Source organism: Felis catus, chromosome B3, assembly GCF_018350175.1.
Source record: "Felis catus isolate Fca126 chromosome B3, F.catus_Fca126_mat1.0, whole genome shotgun sequence".
Lineage (NCBI taxonomy): Eukaryota > Metazoa > Chordata > Mammalia > Carnivora > Felidae > Felis > Felis catus.
The window spans coordinates 138,790,647-138,816,608 of NC_058373.1; the positions used below are offsets into that span (position 1 = coordinate 138,790,647).

Consider the following 25,962-nt stretch of genomic DNA (forward strand, 5'->3'; position numbering starts at 1 on the left):
TGAAGGGAGCGGTTCCGGCTCCGAGGGGGCGGGGCGAGGGCGGGAGGCGGGACGGCGCCGCGGGGCCGCTCCAGAAGCCCCGGGAGGGAGGAAGAGGAGGACGCCGGGCGCGCGCAGGTGAGCTGTCGCGGGGCCGGATGCGGACGGGCGGCCGCCGAGAGGGGCTCGGGGCCGCCCTGGGGCCCTGCGAGCGGGACTCAGCGGGCCGGGCCGTGGGGGGCGACGGCGGAAGGGGCCGGGTGGCCGCGTTGACAGGGGTCTGAGGGTGCGTTTGGCCTGGGCCGTGCGGTCACCCGGGACCCCGACCCCGGAAACGGGCGCTCCGAGCTCCGCGGGCCCCACGGGAAGGGCTGCAGCACCTCCACGTCCTTCCCGCCCCCGGTATGGACCGGTGCCCATTGTCAGCAAGTTATGCGTCCCCCGCCTCTTTCAGGTATTGTTTCCCAAGCTTCGTCCTCGGTACTGTTTGGCTTAGCGGCTGGCAGTTTCCAGAGCGCTGCCTTCGTGCGGGGTGTGCTGCACCGGCGACCGGGAAACTTGAGTTTGGGAGGCATCTGTGGGCAGAACTGCTTTCTCTGACCGATGCCAGAGCCTCCGGACCCCGCCGAAACCTGGGCGAAGTACTTGTGCTGCTCTGGGAATCTGCGCAATCGTATTTCTGCCTTCATTTGGGGGGAAACTCCTGCAGAGGCCGAGCCGGCCGTTAACTTGATCAACCCCCGCCCCCCCCCCGAAAGGCCTGCGTGCGGGTGTTCGGTGTCCTGGAGGCCAGATGCCCGGGGTTAGGATCCAGACTAGCCGAGCTTGAAATTGGGGGCGAACCTAAACAGAGCCGCGATACACTACGGTTTCATTAGGGATAGCGAATGAAGACGACCGGTTTAAGGAGATTTCACCGATGTGTGGGTAAGTTCCACAAATGCCTTAGAAACACCGAGACAGCCCGGAAGTGTTGACAGATGAGAAAGCGGAAAAAACCCTTTCCACAACCACCTTTTCATTTGAGAACCAGAGTGTTCTCTGGTATACGTAGTTGCTTGGATTGTTGGTTCCCCTCCTTTGTAGACTTGTCCCAAGCATCCTCAGTAACTTCATTCCCCTTGCTCTTCATTCATTCAAAAACATTCGTTAAGGGTCCATGAAATCTAGGTCTCCGCAGTTGGTGATGTGGAAAAGGTAGAAAAGAATCCAAGGAGTTTGTGTTCTAGAGTGAAAGGGCCATTACTGTCTTCAGTGAGTATTGATTTATTGAGTGCTATGTGCCAGGGACTGTTCTCGGTGCTGGGGATACAGCAGTGAACGGATTAAGTGTCTGACCTCATGGAGCTTCACATTTCACTGAAAGGAAGGGAAACAGTAATTAAATAGTGTATCATATGCCCTGTGCCGGTAAGTGCTATAGAAAAAACATAAAGCGATATAATGAAGAAGGAAGAGATTTACCACTTTTACGTAGAGGGGTGAGAGAAGGCCTGTCTTATTTAATAAGATGGTGGGTTGTTTTTTTTTTTTTAATATTTTCTTTTTAATTTATTTTTGAAAGCAAGAGAGAGATCATGAGCGGGGGAAAGGCGGAGAGAGGGAGGAAGACAGAATACAAAACAGGCTGCAGGCTCCTAGCTGTCAGCACAGAGCCCTACGGGGGCCGGGGGGGGGGGGGGGGGCTAGAACTCACAGAACGCAAAACCGTGACCTGAGCCACCCAGGTACCCCAATAAGGTGATGTTTTAAAGGAGACAGAAAACGGGGAAGCAAGGCATGGGGATACCTGGAAGAGTTGTTTCCGGGGGCAGGGGAACAGCAGGTGCAGACCCTATGGCAAGGGCATGCTCGGTGAGTTCAGAGAACATCAGGGGATGAATGAAGGGGAGTTGAAGCTGGGGCTAGAGAGTAGGCAGTCTTACAGAGCCCCATGAGGACTTTGGCCTTTTACTCGGGGTGGGTGAATGGGTTAGAGAAGAGGAATGACACAAGCTGGCCTAATTTTCCGCAGGGTCATGCTAACTGCGTTCTGGAGGTGGGAGGACCGAAGGAGAAAAAGCCGGACCAGTTAGAGAGAGGTATTGCAGTAGTCCAAGCAACAGAAGGCAGTAGCTTGGACTAGAGTAGTAGTGGTAAAGGTAGTAAGTAGCAGTTAGTTTCTGGGTGTATTTTGAAGATGATAAGTAAGATGTGTGTACGAATGATGATTATGTTTGCCATAAAAAGAGTATAAACAAAGTGATGAAAAAGTGAGATCTCATCTGGCTGGCAATCAGAATAGGCCGTGGAAGATTTGAACTGGACTTTTGACAAATGGATACAGTTGACTTCTTTCAAGTCCGAGTGACATGTGCCTTCTTTTGGAATACAGAATTGCCTTCAGGCTGTCCGTGAAACACCTGAAATTTCCATCAGTAAAGATTTTACAACTTACATGCTCCCTTTGAGCCTTGTGCATGCTATGTTTTCTAGGAGAAAGTCAGCATAAATGTTAAGGCTTAGGACATAGCATTATTACACCTTTAGCTCAAATAGGGTATGAACTCACCGTAATCCCAGTGCTATTTTCGTGTTTTCATCATTGCAAAATGTTAACACCTAGTGCTAATTAAATGAGGAAAGTGAAGAAACACCGTCAACTGAACACTGTCAACTTTTTAAGAATTCTGTAAAAGGCTTTGAAGTGACAGGTTAGAAGCTGTAGACCAGAGCTACGTACATCCTTCAGAGAAATCCGTGTTAATGTGTGAAGCAAAAGGAAAGCGGATGAAATGCTCTTGGCCTTTTGAGACTTGCACTTGAGGTAGGATTATTGGCCGTAGGGCTCCCACATCGCATGGTCCTGGGAGTTGTACACGACAGCAACGGCCTCGGCACTTTACATGGTGTGAAGAGGACCAAACTCAGAGTTAAGTGGCTTGAGTTTCAGGGTCAGGTCTTTAGCTATCTTTTTAATATATAATAATTGACAGTATTTCCTGGGCTTAGCACCATGCTAAGCACTTTCCATAAACTCACTCATTTAGTACTTGTGGTATCCCTCTAGGTAGGGGCTGTGGTTAGCTCTGTTTAGACAGGAAGGACTGTGTGACTAGAGAGATTCAAGTATCTTGCCCCAAGTCTGAGAGGAAGTGGCAGAGCTCAGACTGCTGCCCTTTTCAAGGCCCTTTAACCACTGCACCATACTGGCCACTTCTTGTCCATGTTGAGAGGATTTGCCAGGCTGAAAACCAAATAAAAGTAATCATGATTAAGATACTGCGTTCCAGCCCTCTGTGGACTTTTGCAATGTCAAACTCTCAAAGTGAAAATATGAACTCCATATACTGCTCTTGAAATCATGCCGCCTCTATTCTTTTATGCCGTATGTATGCACTGTGTTTTGTCATCAAGGACAAATCCACAGTCTTTTTTCAGCTCTTTGATGCTGTAAATTTGTGTTGAAACGCAGCAAAGCCTACTAAATTAAGTAGAGAATGAACAACTTAGTGATGAATACCTTGGTAACCAGTTCATAAATCCTCCAAAACACTAACATAGCACAAAGATATACCAACGGACGAAGTAAGAGCTTGTTCCTAAATAATTGGTGTAAGATGTTATAAGGAATGATTTTGGAAACTTTATACAAGGTGACACAATCTACCAGAATAACTGATAGCACCAGTAAGGTATTCCAATTTTTTGAAGGTGCTGGTGATGGAATATTGCTCAGAACCTGGTAGAGAGCCAATTCAGAGTTGAAATGGAAAGCAGAGAGGTTTTCTATTTTATATCTCTTTGGATATTGATTTCTCTTATGTTGCTTATACTGTACTTTATATTAAGTGTAGACCAAATCCTCTGCATAACCTAGAGGATTACATGGAAACAAACTAATGCTGGGAGGATTTTTATTTTAAGCGTTTGGTATTTGAGACTTTTCTTAGAATTTCATTTGTAATTTCTGGTTTTGAAGGAAAGGTTGTTTATGGGGGTATAGTGCTGATGCTTATTTACAGTTTTATTTTTTTTTAATTTTTTTTTCAATGTTTATTTATTTTTGGGACAGAGAGAGACAGAGCATGAACGGGGGAGGGGCAGAGAGAGAGGGAGACACAGAATCGGAAACAGGCTCCAGGCTCTGAGCCATCAGCCCAGAGCCCGACGCGGGTCTCGAACTCACGGACCGCGAGATCGTGACCTGACTGAAGTCGGACGCTTAACCGACTGCGCCACCCAGGCGTCCCTACAGTTTTTTTTTAATATGAACTTTATTGTCCAGTTGGTTTCCATACAACACCCAGTGCTCATCCCAACAGGTGCCCTTCTCAATGCCCATCACCCACCTCCCCTCCCTCCCACACCCCATCAACCCTGTTTGTTCTCAGTTTTTTTTTAAGTTTTTTTTAATGTTTATTTGTTTTTCAGAGAGAGAGAGACAGAGACAGAGTATGAGCAGGGAAAGGGCAGAGAGAGAGTGAGACAGAATCTGAAGCAGGCTCCAGGCTCTGAGCTGTCATCACAGAGCCTGACATGGGGCTCGAACTCACAAGCCGTGAGATCATGCCCTGAGCCAAAGTTGGAGACTTAATGGACTGAGCCACCCAGGCGCCCCTGTTCTCAGTTTTTAAGAGTCTCTTATATTTTGGCTCCCTCCCTCTCTAACCTCTTTTTTTTTTTTTTTTTCTTCTTCCCCTCCCTCATGGTCTTCTGTTAAGTTTCTCAGGATTCACATAAGAGTGAAAACATATGGTATCTGTCTTTCTCTGTATGACTTATTTCACTTAGCATAACACTCTCCAGTTCCATCCACATTGCTACAAAAGGGCATATTTAATTCTTTCTCATTGCCAACTAGTATTCCATTGTATATATAAACCACAACTTCTTTATCCATTCATCAGTTGATGGACTTTTAGGCTCTTTCCATAATTTGGCTCTTGTTGAAAGTGCTGCTATAAACATTGGGGTACAAGTGCCCCTATGCATCAGCACTCCTGCCTGTATCCCTCGAGTAAATTCCTAGCAGTGCTATTGCTGGGTCATAGGGTAGATCTATTTATAATTTTTTGAAGAACTTCCACACTGTTTTCCAGAGCAGCTGCACCAGTCTGCATTCCCACCAACAGTGCAAGAGGGTTCCCGTTTCTCCGCATCCTCGCCAGCATCTGTAGTCTCCTGATTTGTTCATTTTAGCCACTCTGACTGGCGTGCGATGGTATCTCAGTGTGGTTTTGATTTGTATTTCCCTGATGAGGAGCAATGTTGAGCATCTTTTCATGTGCCTGTTGGCCATCCGGATGTCTTCTTTAGAGAAGTGTCTATTCATGTTTTCTGCCCATTTCTTCACTGGATTATTTGTTTTTCGGGTGTGGAGTTTGGTGAGCTCTTTATAGATTTTGGATACTAGTCCTTTGTCTGATATGTCATTTGCAAATATCTTTTCCCATTCTGTTGGCTGCCTTTTAGTTTTGTTGATTGTTTCTTTTGCAGTGCAGAAGCTTTTTATCTTCGTGAGGTCCCAATAGTTCAGTTTTGCTTTTAATTCCCTTGCCTTTGGAGACGTGTCAAGTAAGAAATTGCTGCGGCTGAGGTCAGAGAGGTTTTTTTCCTGCTTTCTCCTCTAGGGTTTTGATGGTTTCCTGTCTCACATTCAGGTCCTTTATCCATTTTGAATTTATAATTTGTGAATGGTGTAAGAATGTGGTCTAGTTTCATCCTTCTTCATGTTGCTGTCCAGTTCACCCAGCACCATTTGTTAAAGAGACTGTCTTTTTTCCATTGGATATTCTTTCCTGCTTTGTCAAAGATTAGTTGGCCATACTTTTGTGGGTCTAATTCTGAGGTTTCTATTCTATTCCATTGGTCTGTGTGTCTGTGTTTGTGCCAATACCATGCTGTCTTGATGATTACAGCTTTGTAGTAGAGGCTAAAGTCTGGGATTGTGATGCCTCCTGCTTTGGTCTTCTTCTTCAAAATTACTTTGGCTCTTCGGGGCCTTTTGTGATTCCATACAAATTTCTAGCTTCGAGGAGAATGCTAGTACAGTTTTGATTGGGATTGCATTGAATGTGTAGATAGCTTTGGGTAGTATTGACATTTTAACAATATTCTTCCAATCCATGAGCACGGAATGTTTTTCCTTTTCTTTTTTTTATTTATTTTTTTTTTTTAATTTTTTTTTTTCAACGTTTATTTATTTTTGGGACAGAGAGAGACAGAGCATGAATGGGGGAGGGGCAGAGAGAGAGGGAGACACAGAATCGGAAACAGGCTCCAGGCTCCGAGCCATCAGCCCAGAGCCCGACGCGGGGCTCGAACTCACGGACCGCGAGATCATGACCTGGTTGAAGTCGGACGCTTAACCGACTGCGCCACCCAGGCGCCCCATGTTTTTCCTTTTCTTTATATCTTCTTCAGTTTTCTTCATAAGCTGTCTATAGTTTTCAGCATACAGATATTTTACATCTTTGGTTAGGTTTATTCCTAGGTATTTTACGATTCTTGATGGAATTGTGAATGGGATCAGTTTTTTTGTCTTTCTGTTGCTTCATTATTAGTGTATAAGAATGCAACTGATTTCTGTACATTGATTTTGTATCCTGCAACTTTGCTGAATTCATGTATCAGTTCTAGCAGACTTTTGGTGGAGTCTGTCAGGTTTTCCATGTATAATATCATGTCATCTGCAAAATGAAAGCTTGACTTCATCTTTGCCAATTTTGATGCCTTTGATTTCCTTTTGTTGTCTGATTGCTGATGCTAGAACTTCCAACACTGTGTTAAACAACAGTGGTGAGAGTGGACATCCCTGTCGTGCTCCTGATCTCAGGGAGAAAGCTCTCAGTTTTTCCCCATTGAGGATGATATTAGCTGTGGGCTTTTCATAAATGGCTTTTATGATGTTAAAGTATGTTCCTTCTATCCTGACTTTCTCGAGGGTTTTTATTAAGAAAGGATGCTGAATTTTGTCAAATGCTTTTTCTGCATCAATTGACAGGATCATATGGTTCTTATCTTTTCTTTTATTAGTGTGATGTATCACATTGATAGATTTGCGAAGGGTGAACCAGCCCTGTAGCCCAGGAATGAATCCCTCTTGATCATGAATAATTCTTTTTATATGCTGTTGAATTCGATTTGCTAGTATCTTATTGAGAATTTTTGCATCCATATTCACCAGGGATATTGGCCTATAGTTCTCTTTTTTTGCTGGGTCTCTGTCTGGTTTAGGAATCAAAGTAATGCTGGCTTCATAGAATGAGACTGGAAGTTTTCCTTTCCTTCCCTTTATTTTTTGGAACAGCTTGAGAAGGATAGGTATTATCTCTGCTTTACATGTCTGGTAGAATTCCCCCGGGAAGCCATCTGGTCCTGGACTCTTATTTGTTGGGAGATTTTTGATAACTGATTCCATTTCTTCACTGGTTATGGGTCTGTTCAAGTTTTCTATTTCTTCCTGTTTGAGTTTTGGAAGTGTGTGGGTGCTTAGGAATTTGTCCATTTCTTCCAGGTTGTCCAGTTTGTTGACATATAATTTTTCATAGTATTCCCTGATAATTGCTTTTATTTCTGAGGGATTGGTTGTAATAATTCTATTTTCAGTCATGATTTTATCTATTTGGGTCATCTCCCTTTTCTTTTTGAGAAGCCTGATTAGAGGTTTATCAATTTTGTTTATTTTTTCAAAAAACCAACTCTTGGTTTCATTTATCTGCTCTACACTTTTTTTAGATTCGATATTGTTTATTTCTGCTCTGATCTTTATTATTTCTCTTCTTCTGCTGGGTTTAGGGTGTCTTTGCTGTTCTGCTTCTGTTTCCTTTATGTGTGCTGTTAGATTTTGTATTTGGGATTTTTCTTGTTTCTTGAGATAGGCCTGGATTGCAATGTATTTTCCTCTCAGGACTGCCTTCTCTGCATCCCAAGGCGTTTGGATTGTTGTATTTTCATTTTCATTTGTTTCCATATATTTTTTTAATACCTTCTCAATTGCCTGGGTGACCCATTCATCCTTTAGTAGGGTGTTCTTTAACCTCCATGGTTTTGGAGGTTTTCCAGACTTTTTCCTGCGGTTGATTTCAAGCTTCATAGCATTGTGGTCTGAAAGTGTGCATGGTATGATCTCAATTCTTGTATACTTCTGAAGGGCTGTTTTGTGACCCAGTATGTTATCTATTTTGGAAAATGTTCCATGTGCACTTGAGAAGAAAGTATATTCTGTTGCTTTGGGATGCAGAGTTCTAAATTTATCTGTCAAGTCCATATGATCCAATGTATCATTCAGGGCCCTTGTTTCTTTATTGTGTCTAGATGATCTATTCTTGTTGTAAGTGGAGTATTAAAGTCCCCTGCAGTTACCACATTCTTATCAATAACGTTGCTTATGTTTGTGATTAATTGTTTTATATGTTTGGGGGCTTCCGTATTCGGGGCATAGACATTTATAATTGTTAGCTCTTCCTGATGGATAGACCCTGTAATTATTATATAATGCCCTTCTTCACCTCTTGTTACAGCCTTTAATTTAAAGTCTAGTTTGTCTGGTATAAGTATGGCTACTCCAGCTTTCTTTTGACTTCTAGTAGCATGATAGGTAGTTCTCCATCCCCTCACTTTCAATCTGAAGGTGTCCTCAGGTCTAAAATGAGTCTCTTGTAGACAGCAAATAGATGGGTCTTGTTTTTTTATCCATTCCGATACCCTATGTCTTTTGGTTGGAGCATTTAGTCTATTTACATTTGGTGTTATTATAGAAAGATATGGGTTTAGGGTCATTGTGATGTATGTAGGTTCCATGCTTGTAGTGATGTCTCTGGTACTTTGTGGTCCTTGTAACATTTCACTCACAGAATCCCCCTTAGGATCTCTTGTAGGGCTGGTTTACTGGTGATGAATTCCTTCAGTTTTTGTTTGTTTGGGAAGACCTTTATCTCTCCTTCTATTCTAAATGACAGACTTGCTGGATAAAGGATTCTCGGCTGCATATTTTTTCTGCTCATCACATTGAAGATTTCCTGCCATTCCTTTCTGGCCTGCCAAGTTTCAGTAGATAAATCTGTCACTAGTCTTATCGGTCTCCCTTTATATGTTAGAGTGTGTTTATCCCTAGCTGCTTTTAGAATTTTCTCTTTATCCTTGTATTTTGCCAGTTTCACTATGCTATGTCATGCAGAAGATCGATTGAAGTTATGTCTCAAGGGAGTTCTCTGTGCCTCTTGGATTTCAATGCCTTTTTCCTTCCCCAGATCAGGGAAGTTCTCAGCTATGATTTGTTCAAGTACACCTTCAGCCCCTTTCTCTCTCTCTTCCTCTTCTGGAATTCCTATTATACGGATATTGTTCCATTTGATTGCATCACTTAGTTCTCTAATTCTCCCCTCATACTCTTGTATTTTTTTCTCTCTCTTTCTCAGCTTCCTCTTTGTCTCCATAATTTTATCTTCTAATTCACCTATTCTCTCCTCTGCCTCTTCAGTCCCAGCTGTGGTCGCATCCATTTTATTTTGCCCCTCATTTATAGCATTTTTTAGTTCCTCATGACTGTTTCTTAGTCCCTTGATCTCTGTAGCAATAGATTCTCTGCTGTCTATACTTTTTTCAAGCCCAGCAATTAATTCTAAATTCTTGTTCTGTTATATTGCTTAAATCGTTTTTGATCAATTCGTTAGTTGTCACTACTGCCTGGAGTTTCTTTTGAGGAGAGTTCTTCTGTTTCGTCATTTTGGATAGTCCCTGGGGCAGCGGAACTGCAGGGCACTTCCCCTGTGGTCCGGAGTAACTTGTGTTGGTGGGCAGGCCTCAGTCAGACCCGATGTCTGTCCCCAGCCCACCGCTGGGGCCACAGTCGGACTGGTGTCTACCTTATCTTCCCCTCTCCCAGGGGCAGGACTCACTGCGGAGTGGTGTGGCCCCTGTCTGGGCTACTTGCACACTGCCAGGCTTGTGGTGCTGCTTTGATGGGATGTGGCGTATTAGCCGGGGTGGATCCGCAAGGTGCACAGGGGCAGGAGGGGCAGACTCAGCTTGCTTTGCCCTCGGTGGTCCCCTGAGGGGGGGGCCCTGCAGCCCTGGGAGGGAGGCAGACCCCTCGGAGGGATGGATCCACAGAAGCACAGTGTTGGGTGTTTGCGCCGTGCAAGCAAGGTCAGTGACGGGAACTGGTTCCCTTTGGGATTTCGGCTGGGGGATGGGAGGGGGAGATGGCGCTGGCCAGCGTCTTTGTTCCCCGCCTAGCTGAGCTCTGTCTTCTGGGGCTCAACACTTCTCCCTCCCAGTGTCCTCTTGCCCTCCCACTCTCTGAGTAGAGCTGTTGACTTTTAACATTTCAGATGTTAAGTCCCGCTGGCTGTCAGAACTCACTTAGGCCGGCCCCTCCGCTTTTGCAGGCCAGACTGGGGGGCTCTGCCTGGCCAGGCGGGCTGCCCCTCCACCGCCCCGGCTCCCTCCCGCCAGTCCGTGTAGCACGCGCTGCCTCTCCGCCCTTCCTACCCTCTTCCGTGGGCTTCTCGTCTGCGCCTGGCTCCGGAGAGTCCGTTCTGCTAGTCTTCTGCAGGTTTTCTGGGTTATTTAGGCCAATGTGGGTGGAATCTAGGCGATCAGCAGACCGCGGTGAGCCCAGCGTCCTCCTGTGCCACCATCTTCTCTGCTTATTTGCAGTTTAAAAGGCCTCTCAAATTAATGCTATCTGTATATTTCTTCACTGTTAGCTCCCTCCATAATCAGCAAAAGTACCGTACAATTCTGTTGGCTTGATTCGTTATTACTCAGTTGTGTATCTGTGTCTCTGCCATTGTTGGAAATGGGGTGCAGAGTAATTTTATAAATCAGTGTACAAATGGAAAAATAGGCCATTTTCATTTGAATTGCAAATACCATGGGGGTGCCTGGGTGGCTCAGTCGGTTAAGTGTCCAACTCAGGTCACGATCTCATGGTTCTGGAATTCGAGTTCCGCTTCGGGCTCTGTGCTGACAGCTCAGAGCCTGGTGACTGCTTTAGATTCTGTGTCGCCCTCTCTCTCTGTCCCTCCTCTACTTGCTTTCTGTCTCTCTGTCTCTCTCTCTCTCTCTCTCAAAAATAAACAAACATTAAAAACATTTTTTAATAAAATTCTGTATATTTGTAATACTATAAATGATTCTGATTTTAATTTCAAAACACACATATATCTTAGAAAACACACAAAATGTTATGTGTTAACAGAAAACGAAGATTAAACTAGCTTTGGCTGATTCCTGAATGTTGCTAATTATAATGAATCAACTTTATTCATCTTTACTTTCAAAACACTTGTTTGAAGTGCAGATAAATTCAAACCTCTCAAGCTGGGGCGCCTGGGTGGCGCAGTTGGTTAAGCGTTCGACTTCAGCCAGGTCACGATCTCGCGGTCCGGGAGTTCGAGTCCCGCGTCAGGCTCTGGGCTGATGGCTCAGAGCCTGGAGCCTGTTTCCGATTCTGTGTCTCCCTCTCTCTGCCCCTCCCCCGTTCATGCTGTGTCTCTCTCTGTCCCAAAAATAAATAAACGTTGAAAAAAAAAATTAAAAAAAAAAAAAAACAACTTCTCAAGCTACCAGTTACTTTAACTATCTTGAGTTGACAGCTTGGCTTCTCTAAGAAGAATGTTTCCGCTTCTATACCTTGTACTTCCCAATATATCATGTTTCCAAACCAGGTTTGTCTTATTGCAAACATAATATATTTCCTTTTTGCCATAGAAAAAGTAGAAGATAAAAAGTTAAGAGGTTGGGAATAAAGGCCTTAGTAATCAATATCTTGATAACCAGTTTCCTGCATCTTCCAAAAACACTACCAGAGCTCCAAAACCATACCACCAGATGGAGTAAGAGCTATCAAGAATTACCTTGGCTGTTTGCAAAACACAGTATCCTAACTGCAGTGGGAGGAGATATAAAGACTTAGAGAGGTCTAACTCGATACTAACCTGCTACCCTTCTACTAGCTTCCACCTCTGCTCATTAATTTTATACCCCTAGGTAGATCCAGTGCCTGGAATTTTAAGCCTTTTGAGTTAATTTCTAAGATTAGAGCAGTGTTTCTTTTATTTTTCACTCAAATATTTTTATCAGAAGCAAACTCTAGGGGTATGGAGGCATAACCTGAAGAGGATATGGCCTAAGACCTCCATGTGCTTTAAAGTTCTAGGCAATTTTGCATCGTGCTACCTAATACTGTTACTATAACAGTGACGTGTATTTGAGGGGAATGTCTACAGTATTTATCTGGTGGCTTTGTATGCCCCTTGTCACAGGGCCAAGTATCACAGCTTGAGAAGCAGAGAGTTAGAGTTTTTTCTTTGGTTTATTCATTCGGAAAATATTCAGTGAGAAGCACCTGTCTGGCTTAGTCAGTGGAGTGTGTGACTCTTGATCTCGGGATTGTGAGTTCGAGCCCCACACTGGGTGTAGAGATTATAAATAAATAAACTTAAGTATATACACACACACACACACGTATACATATGTATATATATACATATATGTGTGTGTGTGTGTGTATACATACGTATATATAAATATATATACATTCAGTAAAGATCTGCCTTATGGGAGATGTGCCGATGATGTAGACATCACGGACCCTGATTTGCAATGAAGTATGAAAACTTGCAGCAATACTGATGCAAAGGAAGAAGGACGTAGTGATTTACTCTCTCTTGAGATCAGATACAGAATCCTCAAATAAGTGTGTCTGAGCTGAATTTTGAAGAATTAAAAGTCTGAAAGTACAGCTCAACTTTGAAAAATGCAGGCACCAACCCCCATGTAGTTGAAAGTCCAGATATAACTTTTGACTCCCCAAACTCTGAACCAATAGCCTACTGTTGACCTGAAGTCATACCAATGATATGAACAGTTAACATATATTTTGTATGTGGCATGCATTATGTGCTTTATTTTTAACAATCAGTAGAGAAAAGACATTACTAAATAAGTCACAAAGAAGAGAAAATAGATTTATAGTACATTATTTTAAAAATCTGCATGTAAGTGGAACTATGCATATCAAACCCATGTTGTTCAAGGGTCACCTGCAGTGTCAAAATACAATGGTTTTTAAGGTTGAAACATGAGTCTCATACAAACTCAGTAAGCATGTGTCAGAAATGTATTTAAGTCCATAGAGTGAGTCATGAGAATAGAAGGCACAGTCTAAGAAATAGTTAATGATGTTGTAATAGCTGTGTAACAGGACAGGTGGTAGCCACACTCGGGGTGAACACGGCGTTAACGTATGAACTTGTCAAGTCATTAAGTTACATACCTGAGACTAACATCGTGTGTCAACTGTACTCAAATTTGTGTAATGTATTTAATTCATTCATGAAGGAACTGGCAAGGTGGTAAAGCTGATCCAAAGTAATATGGGAAAGGAGTGCCTGGTTGGCTTGGTTGCTGGACAGTACGACTCTTGACCTTGGGGTCATGAGTGTGAGCCCCCATGTTTGGTGTAGAGATTACTTTAAACCTTTAAAAAAAAAAAAAAAAAAAAAAAAAAAAAAAAATATATATATATATATATATATATATATATATATATATATATGGGATTGTCCAAAATCACTGAAAGAAAAACTGAGAAATAAGATCACGAAGTTAGCTCAAAACTGGCTACTGGGATATGCACTTGTAGTGAAGGCAGAGGGACAGGGCCCAGATTTCCCCTTCTATCTGAAACAGTGAGAAAGTGGGCAAAAATATATGGGAGAAAAAGGCTTTTAAGACTTAGGGCATCAGACAATGAAGAACACTGATCCCTGAGAGGCAAGATGCAAATGAGATGAGCCCAGGGGCGCCTGGGTGGCTCAGTCAGTTAAGTGGCCGACTTCGGCTCAAGGTCATGATCTCGGGCTCTGTGCTGACAGCTCAGAGACTAGAACCTACTTCAGATTCTGTGTCTCCTCTTCTCTGCCCCTCCCCCGCTCATACTCTGTCTCTCTGTCTCAAAAATAAATAAATATTAAAAAAAAGAAAATGAGATGAGCCCATTGCCCCAGCTTACTGCCTCAAGAGAATTTCTAGCCATGGCACCAGGAGAAGAAGCCCGTGTGGAGCCCAGCAGTCTCCCTTCCCTTAACTGAGGATATGGAGCTAGGAGTTCAGAAAGGCGAAGCCAGCTAGGGGGGAATACTAGAAAGTAGAGAACTTCACAGAAAGCAAGAAATACACAGAGGATCCTTCTCCGGCCTGCAGCTGAGTGCTGATCAACACGTAGGTGTGAGGAAACTACCCAAAAGAATTAGAGGACTTTTCAGAACTCAGACAGGACCAGGGATGTACCTGTTCCTATCACCCTTAATGGAAAACCTCATAATCCCTAGGACATCAGAATGTTCAGAAAGGTTTTTGACTCTATAGTTGTGTCAAAATTAACCAGAAGTGAAGTGTAGCTTTGATACTGCCTTGAAAAGTCTAAAAGCAAGACCCGAAAGGACCAAGCTGTTTCCAGATAACTATACCCCAGAAGAATGCTCAATAATAATTATAGGAGTATTAAAATAGCCAAGACCATACAAGGTAAAATACACATTGTCTGGCATCCAATAAAAAATTACCAGGCATGCAAAGCAGGTATACTCTAGGTTTACAACCTATAGTAAGAAAAATCTATAAGTTGAAATTAACCCAGAAATAGCAAATCAGTAGACAGGGACATTAAAACTCTATTTCATATGTTTAAAAAGCTAGAGAATGGGGCGCCTGGGTGGCGCAGTCGGTTAAGATCTCGCTGTGAGTTCGAGCCCCGCGTCGGGCTCTGGGCTGATGGCTCAGAGCCTGGAGCCTGTTTCCGATTCTGTGTCTCCCTCTCACTCTGCCCTTCCCCCGTTCATGCTCTGTCTCTCTCTGTCCCAAAAATAAATAAACGTTGAAAAAAAATTTTTTTAAATAAAAAAAAAAATAAAAATCTAGAGAAAAGACTGAACAAATTAAGCAGAGACATGGAAACTAGGTATTTTTTTTAAGACTCAAGTTGAAGAGATTGGATACAGCAAAAGAAAAGATTCGTGAATTTGAAGACATAGCAATAAAAGCTCTTCAAAGTGAAACACAAAGAGAAAGAGACTAAAAACATGAAAAAAGGAGTAGGACATCTTCACTTAGACTAATGTTTATTAAGTTGTGGCATCCCTGAAGAGGGGAGGAACAGATCAATGTTTGAAGAAATAATGGCCAAGGGACACCTGGGTGGTTCATTCGGTTGAACATCCAACTCTTGGTTTTAGCTCAGGCCATGATCTCATGATTTGTGAGTTGAAGCCCTGTGCTTGTCTCTGCCCTGATAGTGCAGAGCCTGCTTGGGATTCACTCTCTCCCTCTCTTTGCCCCTCCCCCGCTCATGCATGCTCACACACTCTCTCAAATAAATAAAAACTTAAAAAAAAGAATTTCCAAATTTTTCCAAATTTGTTATAAAAACTATATAAACCCACAGATGCAAGAGACTCAGTGAACTCCAAGTAAAAGAAATAAGGAAAACTACACCAAGAGGAACAGAGATAACAGTGACATTAGATTTCTCATAGGAAATCACGTAAGCAAGAAAATAGAAAGGCAGGGGAGGGGGGGGGGGAGCCCTGTTAACCTAGGATTCTATACCCGGCAAAACTATCTTTGAAAAATGAAGGTGAAAGGAAGACTTACTTAAATAAAAGCTGAAAGAATTTATTAACAGTGGGTCTGCACTACAGGAATGTTAAAGGAAATGTTCAGGCAGAGAAATATGATACAAATCATAGACACAAATGTAGACAAACAGGAAGGAATGCAAAACACCAGAGATGTAACTATCTGGTTAAATATAAAATACTTGTTTTCTTATTATCTAAACTCTGAAAAATTATTGACTGTTTAAAACAAAAGTAGTATGTACTATCAAGTTTCTGACATGTAGAAGTAAAATAAGACAAAAATAGCACAAAGGCTACATAGTATACTCTTGTAAAGTTCTTATACTGTACATGAAGTGGTATGTCACTTCAAGGTTGAAGGTAGATGATGATAATTAAAGATGTATAGAGTAAAGTAACCACTAAAAACACACAAAGAGTTCTAGTTAATAAGCCACCAAATGATATAAAATAGAATCCTAAAAAGTGGTCAGTCCAAAAGTAGGCAGAAAAAGAAGGAAAAGGGAAGAGAGTATAAATCGCATAAAGAAAAAACAATGTAAATAATAACCATATCTCTAATTATAGTAATGTTAAATATAAGTGGTCTAAACACTACGATTAAAAGGTAAAGATTGTCAGATTGGATAAAAAGGCAGGACCAAACTATATGCTGCCTAAAAGGAACCCACTTTAAATATAAAGACGTTGTTATTACCATTCTCAAAGCTTAAAACTATTATATCAAAATCAAATCTTCCTGTCTGGGTATCGGCACCCATCAGATTGGGCCATCTGTATCTATTATTACTCTCCTAACATTGTCCTTGTGTTAGACTAGTTAGACTAGTCTCCTCAGAATTCCTGCCACACCCCATGCAGATTTTTGCTTATGCTCTGTTCGCTATGAAGAATTCTTCACAGCTCTAAGGTTCTTTCTGCTTTACCCATAATTTCATCTGTGCTCATTCGAGACCAGCTTTGACTGACCCGTTCCGTGAGTCAAAGTCAAGCCGCATCATAAATGACAATTGCATCATAGATCACAGAATGTCAGAGCTCTCAAGAGCAGTAAAGAATTTGTCTATTTCCCTTATTTTATAGGTGAGAAAACCATGAGTCCAGTGAGGTTACGTGACCAGCCCAAGTTCGTACAAGTTTAGTGGTAAGTTTGTAAAAGGACAAAAACATTGCTTTCTCTAATTATCTGCCACTCACGATTAAGTACATTTCTTAGGTTATAATTATGATGCATGTGCGTAGCGTTAATATTTATGTACGTATTTCATGTGCTTGTCTTATTTCCCAAACTAAGCTACCAGTAGAAACCTCTAATTAGTATTCTAATGCTTAGAAAAATGCTGGGTATATAGATGCACAGTGGATTACGATATTCAGTTAATAAACGTAGAGTCTAAATTGACAAGATCACAAAACGTAAAAATAATTCATTACTTTTTACCATTTGAAACAAAATGGTTAATTACCCTCCATAGGGTAGCTAAGATTCAAAATGTTTTTTCTGACATGTATTTCTAAATCTTGCTACTCCTATATAAAATAAGTTTCCTTTAGTACTTTTCTATCTACTAATTTTTTTCAACCATAGTATAAACTCAGTTAATCATGTTAATCATTTTACTCATGAGTATTCACAAAGGTCTCTACCTGTGCTGTCTGCTACAGGAACCCCTATTTAAACTTAGATGAATGAAAATGAAATAAAATTTGAAATTCAGTTCCTCAGTCACTCTAACCAAGCTTGCTGGTAGCTATTGTATTCTGTGCTGATAAAGAATGTTTCTGTCATTGCACAAAGTTCTGTCGGGTCTAGAATTTGTTATATGATGATAAATTGTTTTGCCTGCAGAAAGGGAAACCAAAGATTTTTACCAGATTCTCATACTGATGAGAGAACCATTCTGGTAACCAGACTGCAGCTCCAAGGTGTCAGTAGTAATCCCAGTAGTGTCCCTTCACCGAAACGGACATGCATCCCCTCATCCTGTGTGGTGCAGGCCTCCACAGCCAGGTACACGAGATAATCCATTGAGAAGTAAGAGAAAATAGTTTAAATTCATATTTGTGTGTTTGTAATATTTTAATTGTAGTAGAATATGTGTCTAGGTAGACATATACCAAGGTGTCTGCTCAAAGTATTTTTGTTCCTGGAATGCGTAATCAGAAATGTAGAAACCATTTCCTTAGTGTCCCAGTGATAAAGCCACCCTATTGCTCCCTGGTCTCTCTGCTGTAGCTCCTGCACTGTCCCCACCAACCGACTTCCTGTTTTTTGGCTCTGTGTTCAATCTCCTCATGAGAGGATCTGTTTGGATAGGCCACTCGCCATCCGGAGTCCAGTAGTTGGACAGAGCTCTTGACTCAGGATACTTTATAAACCCCTTGTCAGCCTTGAGATGGTTCAATTAAAGAATTGAAACACCATCCCCAGTATTTTGCTGTGATCACGGTCCTGGAGTGACAGAGTACAAAGCGTGAGCCTGTAATTAAGGAACCTTTCCAAAGAAAGCACTGAGCTTGGCAGGTGCTCTGAGCCTTCTTTTAAGAGAACCACGTAAACTGCCTAGTACTTTACATTGCCCATCCAGTGTGTGTATTAAAAATAAATTATAACTTCCAAAAAAGAAAGTCAGAAAATGAAGTCTCTTTGACTGTCTTCATACACTCCTTTCCTGCCAATAGGGTACAGACACTGTGGTGGACAGAATAATGGCCCCCAAAGATGTCTGTGTTTTAATCTCCAGAAACTGAGTATGTTACCTTACATGATAAAAGGAAGTTGGCAGGTTTGATTAACTCTAGGGCCGTGGGTCTGGGACATATCCTTGATTGTCCAGGTAGGCCCAGTGTAAGTACAAGGCTCCTTGTAAGAGGGGTGCCCATGTCAAGAGTCAGGAAAGGAAGGTGTCACTGCAGAACCGGAGGGTGGAGTGATGTGTTCTGAAGGTACAGGAGAGGACCATGAGCCAAGGAATACCGCCAACTTCTAGAAGCTAGAAAAGACAAGAAAACAGATTCTCCTTTGAAGGTTCCAGAAGTATTGCATCCCTGCTGATACCTGGATTTTAGATTTCTCTCCTTCAGAATTGTAGGAAAAGAAACGTGTTGTTTTAAGCCACTAGATTTGCGGTAATTTGTTACATTAGCAATAGGAAGCTAATACAGATGCATACTTCTATTCATGTTTTACAGAGCTTTTATTAGGCACTTTCTGCGTGACGGGCACAAAAATATCAGAGTTTAATTTTTTATTTTTTTAAAGTTTATTTATTTTGAGAAAGAGCACATGCATGCACAAGGTGGGGGCGAAAAGAGAGGGAGAAAGAGAATCCCAAACAGTCTCCATGCTGTCAGTGCGGAGCCCGGTGCAAGGCTCGCAAGACTCGATCCGAAGGCCCCATTTTTAAAATCTCTTTACTTTTATAAAACCAGTGAAGAGCTAGGGACACCTGGGTGGTTCAGTCAGTTTAGCATCCAACTCTTGATTTCAGCTCAGGTCATGATCTCACGGTTCGTGGGATTGAGCCCCACATGCTTAGCATGGAGCCTGCGTGGGATTCTCTTTCTCTGTCTCTCCCTCTGGGCCCCTTCCCCCCACCCCCAAATAAATAACAAATAAATATAAAAAACCGTTGACAAGCTAGGTCACTGCTTTTCATTTTGGGTAGACTTGTATATCAGTTAGGATGCTTTCAGTTGCCTGTAAAGAATGGGAAATTGTTGGATTCAATAACTGAAAATGTGAAGGTCGGACAGCTGTCAGGACTTTGGCCCCACTTCCCTCTGTATCTCTTATCTCTGTTCTTCCCCACTGTCAGGATCATGCTTGGGCTAGTTTCCTGTGTCAGGATGGCCACCGGGAACAACTGGGGCTGTGCGCTCAAACTGTTCTGGATTGAAGTGACTGGAAAGAATTCATGCATTGATTAGGACAGTCTTTAGCCAGGACTGGAGTCAGTCTCACTCATGTTGCTTGGTTACCTGACTCAGTAGGAGAAGGAAGTGTTGTTAGGAAAAGGAAAGTGTACTGATAAGCAAGAACCTGTTAAAAACAACAAAAGATAAAATTGTAATATCTTGAATACTGCTTCAATATCGTTTCATGTATACATATCATCACCAGCAGTTCTGAACATGTCTATTTTATGCATCATGTAAAGACATTCTAGGAAAAACTCTTCTAAAAGATTGTAGTTAGGAAAGTTGTGTCTTTTTTGTCCACTGGTGATAATTATTACAGAACAGTTGGATGACTAACTTTATTGACCTGTGAGGATGTCTTCATTCTGCTGTTGGATTCTTCATCTTTCTCCATTAGTAAAGTCCTAATTACAATGAATTAGACTCTTGCTTTAAAAGCTCGTCAAGATTTCTCACATAAACATCTTTTTCATGTGATGATTATCATTTCTGACATCCACAATTGAGGTACCTGTAGAAAAAGAGCTGGAATTTTTACGATAGTAGAAAAATTATACAAATATTCATGACAAGTTGGAGAATCAATCATACTATATTCAGGACAATGGATGCTTATTCTAGCTCAGAGAAATGAAATCTTAACTGACTTTTAAAGCCTGCGGGTAAAAAGAAACCATATTTCCTTCTAAAGAAGCCTCCCTACGTTCCAACGCAATCTGACATTCATTAACTTTCCTCATTTGTGTATTTCAAATTTTAACAATGCTCACTGCTACCCCAGTCACAGAAGAGAAGCTAGAACTACATAGCAGCCGGCAGTAATGTTGGATTGAGTTCGCCTGAGAAATAATATTTTTCAAATTATAATCTTTGGATCAGTTCAAAGAAATGGTGAAAACATGAGTCATGCAATAAATGTTGTTGGGACAGTAAGCCATCCATTTCAAAAATAAAGCTACACAAAATAAATTCCAGCTGGATCAGAGAATTAACTACACATACAGAGAATGAGAGCCGGAAGAGTGCTTAAGAGGTTTTTAAAATGTGATCATCGGATGGGGAAGGCCTTCTTAAAACCCCAAATCCAAAAGTCATAAAAGGAGCTATTGAGAGTAGTGTAGTGTAGTAGGTCAGAATTTGTATTCTGATTTCAGAGACGAGCTGAGTTCATTTCCATTTCTGTTTTTTACAGCTGTATGACCTCGGAACTAAGAATACCCTGTAAATATTCAGAAAGATGTTTAATCGAAAAAATATATACTCACTGAGGCCTCACTCTGCCTCTCAAATGGGTAAATATTAGAAAAGATTGTCAAGAGGGTAGTGAAAAAGAGTATAGTCCCTCGTATTCTATTCACAGGGTATAAACGAGTACAGCCTGTTTTTTGAAGGTGAATCAGCAGTCTGTTGAAAGGTAAAATGAGCACACACTTTGACTCAGCAATTCCAATTTTAAATACCTACACTAGAAAAATAATTACACATTAGAAAGAAGAATGTACTAGGATTTTTATTGAGACATTGTTTGAAATAGCTAAAAGCTAATATTCTGAATTAGTGTCACTGTGGGGGAGGAGTGGAAAACCTAGGTCTTTTTTTTTTTTTTTTTTTTTGGAAAATCTGTACGTGTCTGTGAAAAACAATCAAAAATGGTTTTAAATTTTTTTAACATTTATTCATTTTTGAGAGACAGAGAGCGAGAGGGGGAGGGGCAGAGAGAGGGGAAGACACAGAATCCAAAGCAGGCTCCAGGCTCTGAGCTGTCAGCACACAGCCCCACGCGGGGCTCGAACCCACGAACCGTGAGATCATGACCTGAGCCGAAGTCGGACGCTTAACCGACTGAGCCACCCCGGCGCCCCCCAAAAATGGTTTTAGACAGTATTTTCCCTAAAAGTTGTTACTAATTCATTACTGTTTTCTATTGGGCCGTAGCTACTTTTCATCAAACAATAATATTTGGCATGTCCGTCTGTAAACACGTTTTATATCTGCTTCTTTGCAGAATGGAAACAGACTGTAATCCCATGGAGCTAAGTAGCATGTCAGGATTTGAAGAAGATGCGCAGCTTAATGGTTTTGAAGAAGCTGATATGAAAGATATGAAGCTAGAAGCTGAAGCAGTTGTCAACGATGTTCTCTTTGCTGTTAACAACATGTTTGTCTCAAAAAACTTGCGCTGTGCAGATGATGTGGCCTATATCAATGTGGAAACAAGAGAGAGGAACAGATACTGCCTGGAGCTGACTGAAGCAGGGCTCAGGGTAAGTCACCTTTCTTTTTAGGGAAAAAAAAAAATTTATTGCCGTCTTTACCGTTTTAGGGGTCGGGGAGCGGGAGGGGTGTTAACTGAGGACACTCAGCAGTTTCAAGATTTTTGTAAGGAAACTTTTTTCCCTATGAATTCTTACTGATTCTAAAGTCTTTGGGTCAACATGGGGAAATTGGATTTTTTGAAAAAGAAAAACCATTTGATTTGCAGAGTGTTACTTTGCTTTGATTATCACCCCCCCAAAGTAACTTATTTCTTGTCTGTAGCTAAATATGCCCGCCAAAATCAAGCATTCTCTACACTGGATGAGTTTTGCAATCATTGTGTTAAGAGGACCTTTTCCCACCTCTCATAAAATGTCTCTTCTGGGGCCCCTGGGTGGCTCAGTCTGTTGAGCATCTGACTCTTGATTTCGGCTCAGGTCATGATCCCAGGGTCGTGGGATTGAAGTCTGCATTAGGCTCTGTGCTGCGCGTGGAGCCTGCTTGGGACTCTCTCTCTCCCTCTCACTCTCTCTGCCCCTCCCCTGCTCACTGCTCACATGTTCGCTCGCTCGCTCCCTCAATAAATAAATAAACTTAAAAAAAAAAAACAAAAAAAAAAAAACAGAAATAGGCAAATGAAAAGTAGAGATACATGACCCTGCATAAATTAATGTGATCTTACATGGATTAATTCCAAGGTGATGGTGTGAAGGTAGGAAGGATTCTGATCAGAGTGAGAACCCAGTGTGAATTTGAGTCTTCTTGGGTGAGTCATTCTGCCTCTCTGAGTCCTTGCTTCTTTATAACCTAGAGACTAGAAAAGGAAGGAAGGAAGGGGTAAGAAAACTAAAGAGGATGGGGGGATGATTATATGAATAGCTTGCAGAAAGGTCTAGATCACTTACAAACCTGGCACATAGGTATCCAAATATTTGTTTTTGCACTTTCACTCAGTTAAGTTACTGAGCAGCTGTCCTGTGTCAGGAATTGAAAATCAAACCATGAGTAAGACATGATCCCCATCCACTAGGAAAACGACCGTCTAGCGAGGAAGAGAGGGGCAAACGGAACTGTAATCCAAGCAGACGGTGCTGCGGCCCAGCGGTTCTGAAGAGGGGTGACTCGTCGTCTGTAGATGCCTGCCTCTGCCTTTCATTTAAAGCAAAAACAGTGCCACTTCCAACATAAACTTGCATCTTCTATGACTTGAGTAGATGCCATAAAAAATTAGAGTTCATATATGGAATTCACACGCTTTGGTCAAGTCAACAAAAACTAAATTGATTTCCCCCTACCCTGTGCTCGTGAACCCGGATTCATCTTGTTGGGGAAAAAAGCTCTCATTGTGTTTAAAGACAACGCACACACAGAATAGCATTCCCTTGTATCTCACAGGGCTGAGCACGTGTTTCCCTGACAGATAAGTAACGTGCTTATAACGTTAAACTAGTAATGTAACTAATTGTAAAGCATGATCAATAGAGATTCTTTAAAGATAAGATCTTTTAAAACATTTTGAAAAAGGAATAAGTGAAAAATAATTTTGTAAATCTTTAAAATATGGACTGATATATATATTATCTATGATGTGCCTTTAATTAATGATCCTTAATATGTGGGATTAAGTAGAAGGACGTTCCAATCTATGAAAATGAAATACTGGTTCTGTGTAGCTTTTTACATTCCTTTTTAAGATCAGGAGTAGGTAAATTAAACTTTTACATTTTGAGAAAAGAGTGATAAAGAGGGCATTTTAAAGCTGGTGGTGTTCCCATGTTTCAGCCTGATTAAAAATATGCATATTCTAGGGGCACCCAGGTGGCTCAGTCGGTTAAGCGTCCAACTCTTGGTTTCAGCTCGGATCATGATCTCAGTTTCGTGAAATCGAGCCCTGCATCGCACTCTGTGCTGACAGCGCGGAGCCTGCTTGAGATACTCTCCCTCCCTCTCTCTGCCCCTCCCCCATCACACTGTCTCTGTCTCTCAAATAAGATGAAGTAAAACTTAAAAAAGAAATCTGCATATTCTGACTATTGATTGAGAAATCATGTCGTTGGGGAATGGCCTGTGTAAACAGTTGGTTTTTGCTTTCTGTACCGAGATGAAGTCTGGTTCTTTAATTCACTGTTGCGTTTCTCTTGTAGGTGGTAGGTTATGCTTTTGACCAAGTGGACGATCACTTACACACCCCCTATCATGAAACAGTCTACTCTTTGCTGGATACCCTCAGCCCTGCCTACCGGGAAGCATTTGGAAACGCACTCCTTCAAAGACTGGAAGCTTTGAAAAGGGATGGACAGTCATGACTAAGCTTTTTCCTTCTAGAGGGGGCTGCTGCTGGTACAAAATGTTGACATAAAGCTTGAAATTCTTACATACTGTCATAGTGGAAAACGTATCTTTGGTTTTAGGTCTATCATTTCTTGCTTCAAATTTAGGCTTTTGACTCATATTATTATTGACTAATGGATTCTCTTTCTTAGTTTTGGATTCATTAAGGGAATCCTGAGGCCATTGCTGTGACACCATCATTAAGACCTTCAAATTTCTTCATATAGTATCTCTGCGTTTCAAAACCTAATCAGTATTTCATTCTGTTGTTTCAGGATTTCAATGCTGCCAGCACTGTCTTTTACATAGGAAATTCTAGGTTTGCACAGTAATAGACAGGAATTAAAATGACCTAACTTCAGACTTTGATTCAGCTTGCTGAATCGGGGGTCTGCTACTAGCTTGGACTGACTTTGTAGTAATTATTTTGCTACTAGCCTTATCGGAAACAAATTATCAACTAGTTTCCCCTGCACAAATTTTGGAATTCACTGCTTCACCTAATCTATTTATATTACTAATATGGACTGATAAAGAGGAATTAATTATATATATTACTTCGCTAGTATTAAATGGAAAACAGGTACTGAAATGATAGTTCTGTATTCCTTGTTTGCAACAGCCAGCCAACTAAGAGGACAAACCGTTAGCAAATGAATGTAGTAATCACTTGTTTCCAAGATATTGAAGCACATAAGCAAATATAGGAACAGGCTCCATTTTTCTTAACAAAAAAACATCTTCAGTGTGTGTGTGATTGAAAAGGATGAAGATTCTGATGTCCTAGAAGACAATATTTTGGCCTGTGTTGATTCTTATTATGAATGTTTGTTTACATAATGTACAGTATATATTCAGAAAGTATTTTTGCTTCTACGTTTGCTTTCTCTAATGCAGTGCTCTGGTATTCCCGCAGCTCCCCCCACCCCCCGCCCTTTCCCAACAGATGCACAGTGTGCCGTCTCCATGCTAAATCTGAATGTAATGTGAGTGCATCGTGTGGGTTTGAAACCAAAGGATGAGTGGAACATTCAGAAGCTTAATATTTAAAAGAGGGAGACTCGGTTTTTATATTTGATTACAGGTACTAATATTTATAAAAAATAAACTGTGCCATGCTGCTACGTGGTTTCAAGTACACGTGGGATACGAAGGATCGGGGAGTCGACTTTTTAGTAGCAATCTAAAGCAGCAGCTGTGGAAATGTTGAACTACATTCTGCATCTGGACGCACCTTCGTAATTTGTCATCTGCGGACCTTTTTGAATCATGATTAGGCAATAGGTACCTTTAGGCTCTGAAGGTCATGTAGACCAGATTGAAGTTTGGTTTGTATCAGTATTCGTTGTCAAAGGTCACCGCAAGGCTCTAACTATGTTTGCTAAATGCGTGTTCATTCACAACTTTATTTTCAGATGCTAACTGTTTGGGCAGTGAAGTCCAACTGCAGGTCGGATTTTCTCACGCTTACTCTCAGGCTAAATAAATGTAAAGGAGATTTGTAAAGTTTGAATAAAATTCTGTTTACTCATTCTGAGCTAAGTATGAACAAAAGTGATTGTATGTTCGAAAATTGACATTGTCCGTTTTGTGATAAGTGGCTGGTTCCAGGAGCTTTTGTGTCCATTTTTGAATTCCATATTGTTACACTTTGTTGTCAAGTGATTTGCTCTTTTTATTATTATGAAAGAGGAACACAGAGAGAAGACATTAATAAAGCTATACAGACACTAAAACTATTTCATCTAGGTTGTTTAAAGAATTTAGTCAGACAAAGTAACAAGTAAAAGATAAGGGAAGCCTTGATTTTACTCCCCCAAAAAGGGGGAGGAAGAAAAGAAAA

General features: G+C 41.4%; 1 protein-coding gene across 8 annotated transcripts; it reads left to right on the forward strand.

The window, feature by feature from the left end:
• The first annotated feature begins 22 nt into the window (after window positions 1-22).
• Window positions 23-25,656, forward strand: GSKIP (GSK3B interacting protein). 8 transcript variants are annotated; one of them, XM_045060490.1, is made up of 6 exons: window positions 132-433; window positions 16,695-16,755; window positions 17,461-17,622; window positions 20,725-20,824; window positions 21,538-21,796; window positions 23,933-25,656. In XM_045060490.1, the coding sequence occupies exons 5-6, from the start codon at window positions 21,539-21,541 to the stop codon at window positions 24,092-24,094; spliced, it is 420 nt and encodes a 139-aa protein (XP_044916425.1). In that variant the 5' UTR covers window positions 132-433; window positions 16,695-16,755; window positions 17,461-17,622; window positions 20,725-20,824; window position 21,538; the 3' UTR covers window positions 24,095-25,656. The 8 variants fall into 8 exon arrangements, with proteins under 8 accessions (XP_023111781.1, XP_023111782.1, XP_044916425.1 ...); XM_023256014.2 differs by lacking the exons at window positions 132-433; window positions 20,725-20,824 and adding an exon at window positions 26-117; XM_006933094.5 differs by lacking the exon at window positions 20,725-20,824 and having other exon boundaries at window positions 17,461-17,646.
• Window positions 25,657-25,962: the final 306 nt, after the last annotated feature.

Coding starts and splice junctions, on each gene's coding strand:
- GSKIP (XM_023256013.2), top strand. CDS start 21,539: ATGGAAACAGACTGTAATCCCATGGAGCTAAGTAGCATGTCAGGATTT. Junction 21,797..23,932: donor TGACTGAAGCAGGGCTCAGG/GTAAGTCACCTT, acceptor TTTCTCTTGTAG/GTGGTAGGTTATGCTTTTGA.